This window comes from Bactrocera oleae, chromosome 2, assembly GCF_042242935.1.
Source record: "Bactrocera oleae isolate idBacOlea1 chromosome 2, idBacOlea1, whole genome shotgun sequence".
Taxonomy (NCBI): Eukaryota; Metazoa; Arthropoda; class Insecta; order Diptera; family Tephritidae; genus Bactrocera; species Bactrocera oleae.
The window spans coordinates 69149778-69163496 of NC_091536.1; the positions used below are offsets into that span (position 1 = coordinate 69149778).

Below are 13719 nucleotides of genomic sequence, written 5' to 3' on the forward strand. Positions count from 1 at the left end.
CTTTGCATGCACTTTCTGAAATTACTTGAGTCACAAACACCCAAGCAAACCCGACAAGGTTAAGGAGTCCGAAGGATATATTTTATTAGACATTTAATTTTATTGACCGTGATATCTCTCTGTATAGGGTATAGAAGTAACGTAACTACTTGGACTTCGAGAAAGAAGTTATAGCAAAATAACAAAAGCAACAAAGAATGCAAAATGTTTGCCATTGTCTATGAGTGTACGCGTGAAAACGGTATCGGTGGCACTTTTCCATTAGCTTTTTGCCGTTTTTCGTTTGCGGAAGAGCAGCATTCAAAGCGAGAAACGAGACGTACACTTCTCTTTGGCGATAAAACGGTTTTTTTTATGCGCGACAAAATGTGCAAAGCGGCGGTCATACGATCATAGAGGCATTTGCACAACCAGCTAGCAAACGAGCACACGGCGAAGCAATAAAAAGGCAGAAATTCATTTTACAAATTATAAGAAAGTCTTCACAGACACACAGGCGTACCGCACATACACATACTCTTAGTTATCGCTATCATTCACCTGCGCGAAACGGCTGTTACTGCCGTTATGTACGAGTACATTTGAATGTATCGAGCACTCTGATTTCGCAACTGCTCCTTTGCCTCGGTGGGTAGTCAACACTGGCCCACTGTCAAGCAGGCCGCTTGCCACATGCCACATGCCATGCAGTCAACCATTTGAGGCAGTTATCTAATGCGACATTGGCGCAGCGCAGTTGGCATTCACCATCGAACGTCAAGAAGCACATAAACTAAGCACAGCATAACAGCACATAGAACCGACTCACATAGCCGAGCCTCTTCATGCCTTGTGCGTCCCGGCATTTAAACTCGCACCCAACTTAAACTCTATTTATATAGACCACTGATTGTTACTTTGCTGGCGATAAAATTAGGATTAAATTGATTTAATTTGTGGCTCTGCAGTGGCGTGGCGCCTGCCTGCAGCGCCAACACTGATTTGCTAAGATAACTCGCTAGCTGGCTTTTTGTTTTGTCGTTATTCTTGTTGGCATTGCTGTCACAGAGGAATCGGCAAATAGCAAATAGCAAATCAACAAATCTCCTCTAATGTGTTTAGAGAATTGTGGGAGGCGTGGAGCGTAGATTTGTCGTCGCTGCAATCGATTGCCATAAAGTAGAATCATTAGCGTGGGAGCAGGAGAATTAACATAATTTAGTTGGAGAATTTACTCAAATGCGATGTAAGGTGCGAGATTGAAAAATGCCGATATACTAACGCTCTCTTAATATTTAATCGTGTTTATTAGCGGTAATAAATGTGTTGCAATTTCAGGTGAGCTGTTTGGTAGGAAAAGAAAAATGGAACGATTATTACTTTATATATATTATTTGATAGTCACATTAACGCCGATTTACGAACATCATGGGTTGAGATTTTCAACATCGTCAAAATCCATCAAAAGATTTAAGAAAGCGTAGAAATATAATTGTACTAAAAAGACAGACTTTCAAACTGGACTATTTATTTGGTTATTGTGGTTTAATTGAAAAACCAATTTACTTGAATCTATAGGTACAGATGAGGACGAAAGGATGAGTTGGCCAGCCTCGGAACTCTCTCCGATTGCAGTTCAAAACCATTTAGCTACTTCAATGTCTTTTAGGTAATCAATAATAAAGAAACTGCTCAGTCTTGGAAAACCACTTTGAGACAGCGCTACCGGTAAACAGACCCAATAAGATTATACTTTCACATTATACCTACTCCAAAGATTTCACTAAAATTCTAGAATAAATAATTATGATTACTTCAAAACCTTACTCCCTAATAGTGGTTGTGATTTAGTTAACTTATATGCTTTTTAAACGTCTTCGCTCTCTGTGTAAGAGATCTTAGTCATCACATCTGAAATATTCGTCTATCGCTTGTTTCATGTCTGCTTTTCCAGTCCAACATTTTAAGGAGCTATATCCACTGTAAGTCATAAAAACTCGTCTTGAAGAGGCATGTAATAAATAATTTTAAAAGTATGTACATTTACAGAATGTTATGTATAAAATTATCGTCAATTCATTTTGAAAATCCCCTTAATCTTGTTGCCGATCTCCAAGAGGATCGAAAAAGATATCTGGAGGTAAGGAATATTCAAATCCAAAAACAAAAAGTAGTAATAGTATAGATGAACACAGCTAAAGATGGAAGGAAGAAGATTTCTGACAAAAAAAAACAAAAAAAACAATTTAATTTTTGATGAAAAAATTTACACTTCAGTGTGGTTCGACAAAAATGAGTGTGAAGTTTTGGGAGATGATTACCGTAAGTTGAAAAATCATATCTCTCATATCTCCGAAACTATTTGCCGGATCGAATTAAAATATATAAAAGATTAATTTCAAGTATATGTACATTCGATATATATTAATAATCGATTTTTTAAATTCATTTCCATAAAAGTGTAATTTTTCTAGAATTTTGTTCTTTCAGTTTCCTTACTATTTTATATCACATTAGTTAAGAGGTCACCTTTTTTAGCCAAAACTATTCTTTTAGGAATATGAGGAACCCCTCCAAAGTATCTGGACGCATTAAACTAAGAGATTGGGTTGGGTAACGAATATTACACTTATTTACATCAAAGTTATTAGTGGTCATTCACCATGTTTAAAACAATTCCCTGCACCTTAAGAAAAGTATAATTTTGCTATTTTTAGAACTATTTGAAGTATTTAGAATTTGCTGGTTCAGGAGCCGCCAGCGAGGAAAGCGCAAATAATTTAAAACAAGATATAGGTATAAAAGAATATTTGAAATATCCAGGTAGAAGGTCTTCCTTTTAAAAATCAACTTGAACTAGAGCAAGAAACTGTTGATATCTCCTTCAAATAGCAGATCTTATCTTGTCACTGTTATCTTACAAATACATATTATCCAATAACTATTCGTAGAAATATGTGTATTTGCCAGTCAGTCATCATTTCACAGAATATAGCCGAAAAAATATTTTATCCAAAAAAATCATAATTAAGATTTTTTCTAGTAACTTATTCTACACAAAAAACTATTGCTACAAGAAACTATTGCCACTATCGAAAACGCTTGTACTTGAATAACGCAAAACATTCAGAGCTATCAATCTTTCTGTCGATCTATCTTTCTCAAAGAGAAAACAAGGCCTTCAACAGCTCTTACAGATCAATTTAACACATTTTTTTGATGCATTGACTTTGAAGCGCGATTTCGCCTGACGGCATGAAAAAACAAAAAGAATACAAAGACTAAAAGCACTCTTTAAGCAACTTATATTTCGAACTACTTTACACTTTCGAACTTTTTGATGCAAAATTAGCATCAAATAAGTTATTGTGACTTAATTCTCACTTTAATTACAACTTTGAACTTCATTAAAAATACGAATTCAAAACAAATAACTATCCTGCCCCACACACACAAACACACCCATACACAAGCATCATGTATTCGTAACGAAGTTGGCCGTAATTTTCATTAATTGAAATTCATAGGAAATTCCGTGCAGAATTCTATTGAGTCAATTCTATAATTGCAATTATAAAGTTTTCCAAGAAAATACGAGTGAAAATAAAAGTAATAACTGTGAAAATGCTCGAGCATTCTGAACAAACATTTTTCGTAAGCAAACAACTTTTAATTGTGTCCGAAAACTGCCGCATGGCAACTAATGAATGCACTGGCGAAAGCACCTATCAATGTTGGAGCGTGCGGATATGTGAATGAGGTCGAAAAATTGCACTTCGTGCATACCACTTTGTATGCAGCAATATTCAACAAATTGCAAGAAACACTTATGCCTTTCGCCAACTTAGTTGTAAAAGTAGCGACGTGTAATGCCACACTTAATTGCAAAGGCAAGTGAAAATACCTACACTGCAAGTAATTTAGTGTTTAAAAATAAATTCAGAATTTCAAAAGGCAGAAAAAGAGCTGTTCAAACACGAGACGACTCTTAGAGATTCTTTTGCATACCAAGGCAGATAATACTATCCTCCATAGAAACTACAATAGTCGAGGTTGATGAAACCACAAATTTAGTCTGTTCATCTACATAAAAAGTATCAATCATACGTTTTTGTTAGATGTTTGACTGCCTTCTTTGCTTCACGCTCTCTCTGAGAACATCGGGTAGGGAATAAGTCTCAATTGATGTTAACACCGACTCTAAATCTTTGAAATTATTCCGGCCTCTCTTTCGAGCGTGGATATTAAAACGAAATTTTAATAGCCCATTAATCATACAAGTGGTGTTTAGCTCTTTTATAAATAACAAAATATGTACTTGTATATATGTATAATTCAAAAACCTTTTAAAATTGTGTTCCCGCCAAATAGTATAAGTTATTATGAGGAAATCGAAAGAGACAGACGTATTTAAACATTTAATAAGTGAGACCAGCAAAAAAATTATAAAAACTTTTTATGCCCAAGGAAAATGTGTATATAGTTCCCTTTATCTGCTGTAAGATCGTAGGGTCAAAACAAAAGTGTTAAAGTCATTTCGGTTATTTGACAAAGTTCTTAAATTATTGCCTAGTGTTTGCTATCTGGACGCTTGCGGATTCCACCAAAGAGCACTTGGGCAAATATCGTCAATATCCTTATGTGGGGGGTGGCCAATGGACCTAACACATCAACGTTGAATTATCATCTCGATGGGGAATTCATTGGTCAACTTATGCAGATCTTGGTTTGAAATAGTAAGCGCCCACCAAATTTTCATAATTCTGCGAAAGCAGAACTTAAGAAAGTTTAAAGCTACCTAGTGATTATAATAATATAATATAATGTCATATATTAAATAATATGACGTCCATACATTGTTAAGAATTTGGCAAAGGCTGCACGCGCATTATTTAAGCAATGTACAATGTCTTCGGATTTCACACCTTTTGGGGTAATTTTCGTACCAAAAGAAATCCGCTTTTCGGTTAATCTCGTTTCTACAGATGGTGAAATGGCGCTACTTAATACAAATTCATTTTTCATCACGTTTATTTTTGAGCCAACTAACTAGATGTTCGTAGAGATTAAAGGGAAGACCACATTTGCTCATTAGTGATTTTTTCTGCAGATCGTCAAGAACTAAGAACAGTAATGCCGACATGAGTCAACACTATTTTACACCGGTTTCCTGATATTTAAACGTTGCATTATTTTTGATATAACAGCTATATTATAATACTAGTAATTGAAATTATATGACTTGTTTTTGGTTTTGTATTCGCTTCTGCCAGTTGTTCGAAGAAAAATGATTACTAATTTAAAATATTTTTAATTTGGCTTTTGCTTTTTTTGAGTGTAAATACAATTATGGTTGTTAAAATAGAACTGAAGATAATATCAATATTCGTAGTGGAATTTTGGATCGCAAATTAAGGGGCACGAAATGCAGGCATTGAGCACCGTTAGCTAATTTAACCAGCTATACAATTTCGTAATGAAACGAAAGAATGTTTCTGAAGAACAAACAAATAAAATCCGGCTTTCATACTCTAAAATAAAAATATATACTGCATTAAAATTGACTAGCGGTACTTAGATATTGGCACAGAGCCAATTAACCGTAAACTTAGTAAAATAAAGGATATCTGATTAAAAATTAAATAAATATACTCAAGAATGTTAGCTGATTACAGGAAGCTGTGAATACAGCACACCTTCAGGGTAAAATACAATGTAATAAAATGCAGCTTCTTTAATTCGATTTAACATATATTAATCAGAAATTATCAAAATATAATCCAATCTAGTTTCAGTTTTATTAGCGAAATTTTATTGCACTTGCTTGAAAATTTGTTTTTATACATTTTTTTTCTATTTTCTAGCCAATCAAATGTTACAACTTCAAATAAAACGTAGATTATTTCGGCGATATTACTTTCTTTTATCCAATTCGAACACACCAACACTCGCTCTATATTTATCTAAGCCTCTCATACTACCATAAACGCCAGAAAATTAAATCAAATACTTATCCTCTCTAAACATTAACTTATTATAGGCGCATAGAAATAGACTTTTCCAAATTCTATTATTATCCGTCTAACCATTTCTCTTTGTCCCGCCGTATCGGTTGCTGAACATTGACAATATCTGTGACGTTCCATTTTAATCGCTTTCGGTTAACAAATCAAGAGGAAAATTTGATTTTCATTGTTACACCAACCGCTATGTGTAAATAATAAATTTGTTGCTCAACGGCAGATGGGAGAAAGCATCATTGTCGTAAAACCATCCGAATAGCAACAAAGAGAAAATAAGCTTACAGCCCACCTCTCTTCGGGGGTAGTAGCACTGGCCTTCAGCGGCAGTTGGTGAAAATTACACTCTCACACAAATTGGATTAAATTCCTTAACGGTTTTGTATTTCCGAATTTGATTCAATTCCAATGACCAATGAGTCAGCCAAGCATGCAATGACTGAATTCCAAGTAGCCACGTGACTTTGGTCACCGTGAATTTGAGAGTGGTAGCTTCGGAGGCGGAAGAGCGGCGTGTGAAGTACATAGGTATGTAAATAGTAGAGATTTAAATATATGTATGTATATCTATATATGTGTGAATGTTGATATGTATGTATGTTTATAATTCGATCTATTGTGTCTATCTTATTATTATCTTGGACATAAGCCTTCTATGTTAAAGCGTGAATATTATAAAAATATACATACATACAAGTATACTTAGAAAAATGAAGTAATAAGCTTTTACGCACGAGAGAGCATCAAACGATGCGTTTGAATGTTTAGCGCAAATTAGCTGAATTTATTTGCATATGTATAGTTATATACCCATAGGAGCATAAATTAGTTATTAATTATGTAAGCCTTTATAATTGGCTTAATATTCTTCGCTTTGACACCAAAATATCCTCCGTTATAAATAACCATATTATATAATATATACTTGTATACTAATGCAGTTTAATTAGTGAACACTTTTTTCTCTCAAAAAGCAAACAATAACGTAACTTCGGTTGCACTGAAGCTAGAATACCCTTATTAAATAAATAGTGCTTGAGAATTCACAAATTATGAAGCCAAGTTTTCGTGCAGTATAGTCTTCAACGCTCACAACCATAGTGCCGCATACATACATTCCTTCTCTCAACGGGCTGCTGGCTACTAAAAACATCAGCAAGTGACCCAAAGGACTCTCCAGAATTAGCGCTTATCGATGGAGTTCTTTGAATTTTTAAATATCTCATCACAATAAGTAAAAAATTTTTAGAACTGCAGTATCGGATTATATCTTTTGGAAAGATCAATTTGAAGTCATATATTTTTAGCTTCCAGGTAAGCTTCCTTCCATACCTTTAGACGTAACATCAGACCAATAAAGTGTGTCCAATCAATTAGATCCGAAGACTATATAATGTGTGTAACACTTCTTTAACTTTGCCATTAGGCCAATAACGGTACATCACGAGTTGATTTAGTTGAGTCATATATCGTCTGACCGCAATCATCTTTCAGATATATACTAAATAGTAAGATCTCAATGTCCATAATATCTACCAAAGTCTTTGTAGACAATATTTTCTCGACACTCGGTTTCAATACCGTCTAATATACCAATGTTACTGCTGTCCCAAAATGGTTTCGATCTTTCTTCTACAGTCAAAGTTGAATTTTATTCGAGATAATATCACATCCACGACCATCGAAGAACTAAATTGTCTAACTAAAATCTACCAGCGCTCAATGCTTTTTTTATTTTTTAGTATAAATTGATCGGACTGCGGACAGCAAAATCCAGTAATTTAGTTTAAGTCGCTTACAACTTGAAGAATTCAATCATAACAAAGCATGAACAAGTAAATCAAAAATTAAATCACGACATCGAAACACCTATCTATTTATCTATCTATATATATTTAGATATATGTAGCAGGAATGGGACCCATTTTAGAGGAGGACCAAAACTCACAAGCTACACATTTAGAAAGAGACTTTCGAAAAATTAATGTTACGAGTATTAGGGTTATGTCGAGGTTATTCTAAGTGCACTATTGGTAATAAATCTATACTACATGAAGTTCTGGTAAATTTTAGGGTTTATTTTATTAATATTTATACTTATACTTATATCATATATCGAGGTTAATACGTTTACGAAGCTCTAAAGGTAAGTCTATATGGATTTTGCAGATAATTGCTTAAGTACTTAAAAATTATAGAAAATTAGCTCTTTTGAGATTTATATAATACTTATATAGTGTGAGAATGTATATATAATATATAAAAAGTAATAATTAATAAACCATTTGAAAATTACAACGCGAGTGTTTTTAAAGTTAACGAAAGAACAATGTTGCTTCTGAAGTGATGGATTAAACCTCACTAAGAATATTGGATGCCATTAAACTTGCTTAACCCAAATGTTCCGAATGTGCATAATGAACGTGGGGCAGGGAGTGTGACTCCAAATGTTATTGCTGCTGCTAATGGTATTGACCCAAGGAGATCGGATATGAGATAGGATGTGGCTGATATGTCGTATAGCTGTGAGGTCGGCGCGCCATTTTGTGTACGATGGTCCTTACTATGGGTACCTTAACAGGATAAGGATAGTAAACTGGCTTTGCTACTTGCTTTTCAACCATATAGGGAACACGACGTTCCACAATGAAAGGCACGGGACGCTCCACAGGAAACGGTGTAACCTTCTCTATGGGTATGCGCACCTCCTGCACCTTCGGCACGGCAACAGTTTTCGCAACGGGCACGCGTATGGCGTAGGGACGTGGTACGGCTGTGATGATGGGCTGTGGTATGTGTATGGGAACGCTTTGATTGTACGGCACGTGAACGCGTTCGTAATCGATGGCGGGAATATGCTTGGTCACCTCCACGTGACGTGCGAGTGGTATGCCGGCAAGCGCAGCAATGCTAGCTGGCGTATGCCGTTCCGAAGTTGTGATGGGTGGCAAAGTATATTGTTGCACTAAAGCGCCGTTATGTTGATGGTATGCCTTGACTTGTGGATGGCTGATGGCTGCGAGGTAATATTGCTGTTGGTCACGGCGGTTGGTCTCCTCCTCGTTCTCGTTGTCGCTGTTGGCAATGTCGTCGATATTGTTAGGCGTGTCATCAATTTCATTTGCGCTGTCATCGATGAGCTGTGACACATGCGTTGGGTAGACGTGCGCATAGGAATATTGTGTGGGTTTGCTGGTGATATCCACAAAGTTTTCGCTGATGCTTCTTTTGTCATTACCCAAACGACTGTGCAACGTGAGTGTGTCGTCATTTGTATTGACGTTGCTGTTGGCTTTCGAGCTACCGTCAGCAGTCACATGCGTTTGCTCCAGTGCCGGCAGCGAGCTCTGCCTGCCAGCGTTGCCAATCACCTGCAGCGACGTGGCATCACGCCTTTGCTGACGGCGACGACGAGTGGATAGCGCGACTGGGTTGTGCGGCCGCGCTACTTTCGAAAGCGCTGTTGCAAGCCGTTGTCGTTGACGTGGCAAGTGCTGATGCAGGGAAAAATGCATCAGCTCGGGGAATTTGCGTAGCTGTGACAGCTGCAATTGTTGTTGTTGTTGGAATAGTTTTTGTTGCTGTTGTTTCGTTTGCTTTTGATATTGCTGTTGCGCGTGCTCTTGTCGTTCTTGTTGCTGTTGCTGCGGCTGCTGCTGCTGCTCCAGTTGCGGTTGTTTGGCAAAGTAATGCAATTTCTGTCTGTCATTTGCATAATTTTCGATATTCGCGTTTTTTTTAAATTGCTGCAACATCGCATTGTTGTCATCAGCGTTGTCGAGTAGCGTCAATGGCCGTAATTGTATTCGCGCCTCCTCCTGCCGCGGTCCATCCGTTTTTGATGGCTGTTCATTTTGTCGCGCCTGCTCTTCTCCCCGTGTCCGCCGCTTCAGCTCCTGCTCCGCCTGTTGACTATGGTAATTGGAAAATTGTCCAATCTGGTAAGTGGGCATAAAATAATTTTCATAACTCGGCAAATGATTCTCGAAATATGTACCGCCGCCGCCGCCATCGCCAACACCAACGCTCTGATTGGCACTTTCGGAATCAACTGCCGCCGCATAATGCGTCTCTTTGTTGCCCATATTGGTCGTCGTCAGCGCACGTTGCAAGTGCTGCGCATATTCGCTCATGTCATATTTGTAAATGCCATACGCATCAACCGCGCCCATATTCGCACCGCCCTTAGCTACTGTTACAGCCAATTGATCTGCACTATAACCATTACCACTGCCGTTATTGTCACCGTTACTGGCACTCTGGAAATTAGCTTCATTGAATTCGTAATCAATTTTGCCTTTGGGCGTCGCATACTCATATGCGTAGGTAGCACCTGCGCTATTGCTATCCACACTGCGCGCCGCATTGCTTGCAGCGCCCGCACTATTTGTTGAAAAGTCAACACCTGCATGCGCGTGCCCCACCACCGCCGCTGCGGCATCGGCGCTCGTACTTTTAGCATAATGTTGCCCGGCAGCAGTCATTGTTGTAGGCACAAATCCAGCTCCTGTCATTGCTGACTCATCTGTTGGCTGGCCGCTAGCAGCTGGCAAATGCCATTGTGCCATGTGGTCGCGTAAAATCACCGTTGCCGCATCGATTTTATCACCGCTACCGGTGGCGGTGTTTTCAAAATAATTTCGATAAATCGGCTCCGCGGCAGCTGAATTCGCATTGTCTAAATCGGTTGTTAGCGCTGCATAATAGTGCGGCAATTGTTTTGCGTAATCATTTGTTGTTGTTTTCGCCATTGGCAATGCGGCTGCGTTCATTGCCGCCGTCACTACAGCCGCTGTCGCCGCCGCTGCGTCCTCATAGTTACGATTTTGCACATAATTAGTTGCTCCGTTGGCCGCGGTGCCACCGTTTGCTGACGTTACCGTTATTGCCGCCGCATTGCGTGTGAGCAGTGGTATTAGTGTGCAAGAAATTCCGATTAGCAGCCACCTGCAGCGTTTGCCGCGCCACAATTTACTACGTGAACTCATTTTGTTTATAGTTTGGCCTGCGATTTTTTCAATTCACCGATTTTGCCACTCGATTTCAATTATAACCTTTGACTTTGCGCAAAATACTCGTAGTTCGGAGTCACGCGCCGCTTGTTGGCCTGTAGTATTTCGTTGGTATCGTCCTGCGTGGTATGATGGCAACCGTCAACTAAACGAAATTCCGTTGTTCCCTGCGGACTTTTGTGTGGCATATGACAAAGTGCGTGTGGCAACAATGCTTTTTATACGAAATTTTCAATATTTGACATTCACATTGTTTTAGATTGAATTTCATAACAATAACCATATAGGTTTATATGAATATAAGTACTTAAACATTTCAAAATCGAGAGTGTAGCACAAACTATCACTTACATTTCTTACATTTACCTTTGCGGTTTTACGCTGTTGCGTTACACAAGCTGCAATTTAAAACCATTTCCATATGTGCTTGCATATACCATATGTACAAATATATATCTATATGATTACTACATCCGTACGTAAAACTATTTCCTCATTGTTTTGGTCTTTTCAGTGCTCTATTAGATGACCAACTGGAACCGGTCTAATATCTGGCAATTAAATTTATGTAAGTTTCTACTGCAATTGCTCTCTTGGAATTTCTATCAACAATTTCTGGCTTTTTGATCGAATATTGTCTTTAAAAAACGTAAAGCTCGTGAGATATATGGCGTAAAACTACCGAAACCTCTAGATTTGTAACAGTTATCTTGAACCGTAATTTAAAACCATTGATTTGGACAGCTGATTCCCATCACTATAACGAGATTTTAAATAATTGTGGAAACTTCGTGTCAATAGCTTTAAGCCGTAACTTCAACTTATTGAAATCACATATTCAGTTAGGACCCAGCTAATGGCGAAGATCCCATCAACGCCTAACCGCAGATGGAAGCACTTGAGTCGTCTTTAATCAAATTATGCTTTATATGCTAAAGTTTAGATACCGCATATGTAACGTCATCTGGCCAATAATCGATTTAATCGACGATACCTTCAATAGAAGCTGACATTAACTCGGAAAGTTTTTCGAAGCTCATGCTCAATGAACTCGAATTTCTCTTCGGTGAGAGATCTTTTGAGAAAAAGAACAAGTACGGGACTTAATCTGCGCAATGGACCCAGTGGAAGGGGCTGCACTTCCTAATCTACTTGTAGTTAGGGGTGCGTTGTCATATTGTAAGAGCACTTTTTTCTTCGCCAAATGTGAAAGTTTTTTCCAACAATCGGCATCAAATCGTTTTAATAATTATGCAGAGAAAAGCACAAAGTACGATTTTCTCTTTTCCAAGTATTCAATTTAGATTGTACCTTGGGAATCCCGAAAAACGAGATCAGTCCTCGGCCTCTTTAAAGCAGGTTTAACGAGTGAAGACCACTGTTACAATTATTTCTTGATCTCTGGTGTGTTTCAGTGGAAGCATATTTAGTCGATTATTCCGAAAACACGCAAAATTTTACGTGAAGTGGTCCCAAAGTTTCGCTGATTTTCCAGAACCTATGGCGTCGACAGTTTCTGTGAACAAATCCGAATGAGTACAGGATTTGAGCCTTATATGATCACTTGGTGAAATCAGCTAGCAGCATCTTATTTCGGATTGTAGAATATGTCCTAAATACTTTTCCCAAATCCAGTAATCTTTAAAGTCATCGAAATGTTACAAAGAATGAATAAAGAGTTCTGCCTTTCTCGGAAACTTTTTTATATAGCGATCAATAAGGTTTCTCGCTTAGATTATCATCTAACAAGAGAAAGCCATACAAATAAAAAAAGGCTATCATCCGAAGGTACAAGAGGAAAAAAAACCTGAAAAACCATTGTAATCGAAGAAGGTCTTTATATCTTCTTATATATATATAGCATTAAAAGAAACGACAAAAGACAACAAAGTACTCATTATAAATAGTAATTTCTTTAATACTAAAACAAGCTTTCTATCATGCTCGTACGAATAGATAATATCGAAGAAGGTTTAAAGTTCGCAATATTATTGAACCGATATTTAGAGGGAAGTTTTGATTTTTAGAGCACCATAAAGATTTGAAACAAGTTAATGAAGCTTGCTCATATCTTAAGTCCCGCTATATTATTCACAAATCTAAAGAAACAACACGAACTATATTTTCCTCAATAAAACCATATTTTCTTAAAATCTGTGCGAAATTAGACTCGCAAGTATTCTAGCAAAACCCATTTAACTTTTTCGAATTTCTGCGAAGCGAGTTAGCGGAAAGCGGAAATTGGTTTCATTTACAATAACAAAACACGTTCGCATAAGCGTACACTTTGGGTATCGCCGAGCACATGTGCGCCATTTTGCGGCAATTCAGTGGCAAGGTTGCTGCCACAAAATCCACTAACGAACAAACAAGCAAAATGAATGGGACAAAAGACACTCTTAAGTGAAACTGTAGCCGCCAGCGAAGCGAGAGCATATGATCTGAAATGTGCCGTGTTGCATACGAACATATGTGTTGCAACAATATAGATATATGCATACTTGAATGTGTTGTTGCATTTTTATAGGGTATTGCCATTCACTTTCTATGCAACACAATCAGTTGAAGCTCAACGTTGACTGCCACACATTGTTCGCTGAAACCAATTTTACAACAAAATGTTGAACGATGAGTTTAATGTGCGCCCAGAGATGAATGATGAGGGTTTAACTCTATGAACAGGTGTCATTGTCAATGCTTTGCGGCGC

General features: G+C 37.6%; 1 protein-coding gene across 1 annotated transcript; it reads right to left on the bottom strand.

Moving 5' to 3' along the window:
• Positions 1–8043: 8043 nt before the first annotated feature.
• LOC106622720 (uncharacterized) lies at positions 8044–11187 on the bottom strand. Its single transcript, XM_036368269.2, has one exon. The coding sequence runs from the start codon at positions 10985–10987 to the stop codon at positions 8462–8464; it is 2526 nt and encodes an 841-aa protein (XP_036224162.2). The 5' UTR covers positions 10988–11187; the 3' UTR covers positions 8044–8461.
• Positions 11188–13719: the final 2532 nt, after the last annotated feature.

What these genes read in the sequence shown, in the direction of transcription:
- LOC106622720 (XM_036368269.2), bottom strand. Translation starts at nt 10,987, where the DNA reads ATGAGTTCACGTAGTAAATTGTGGCGCGGCAAACGCTGCAGGTGGCTG.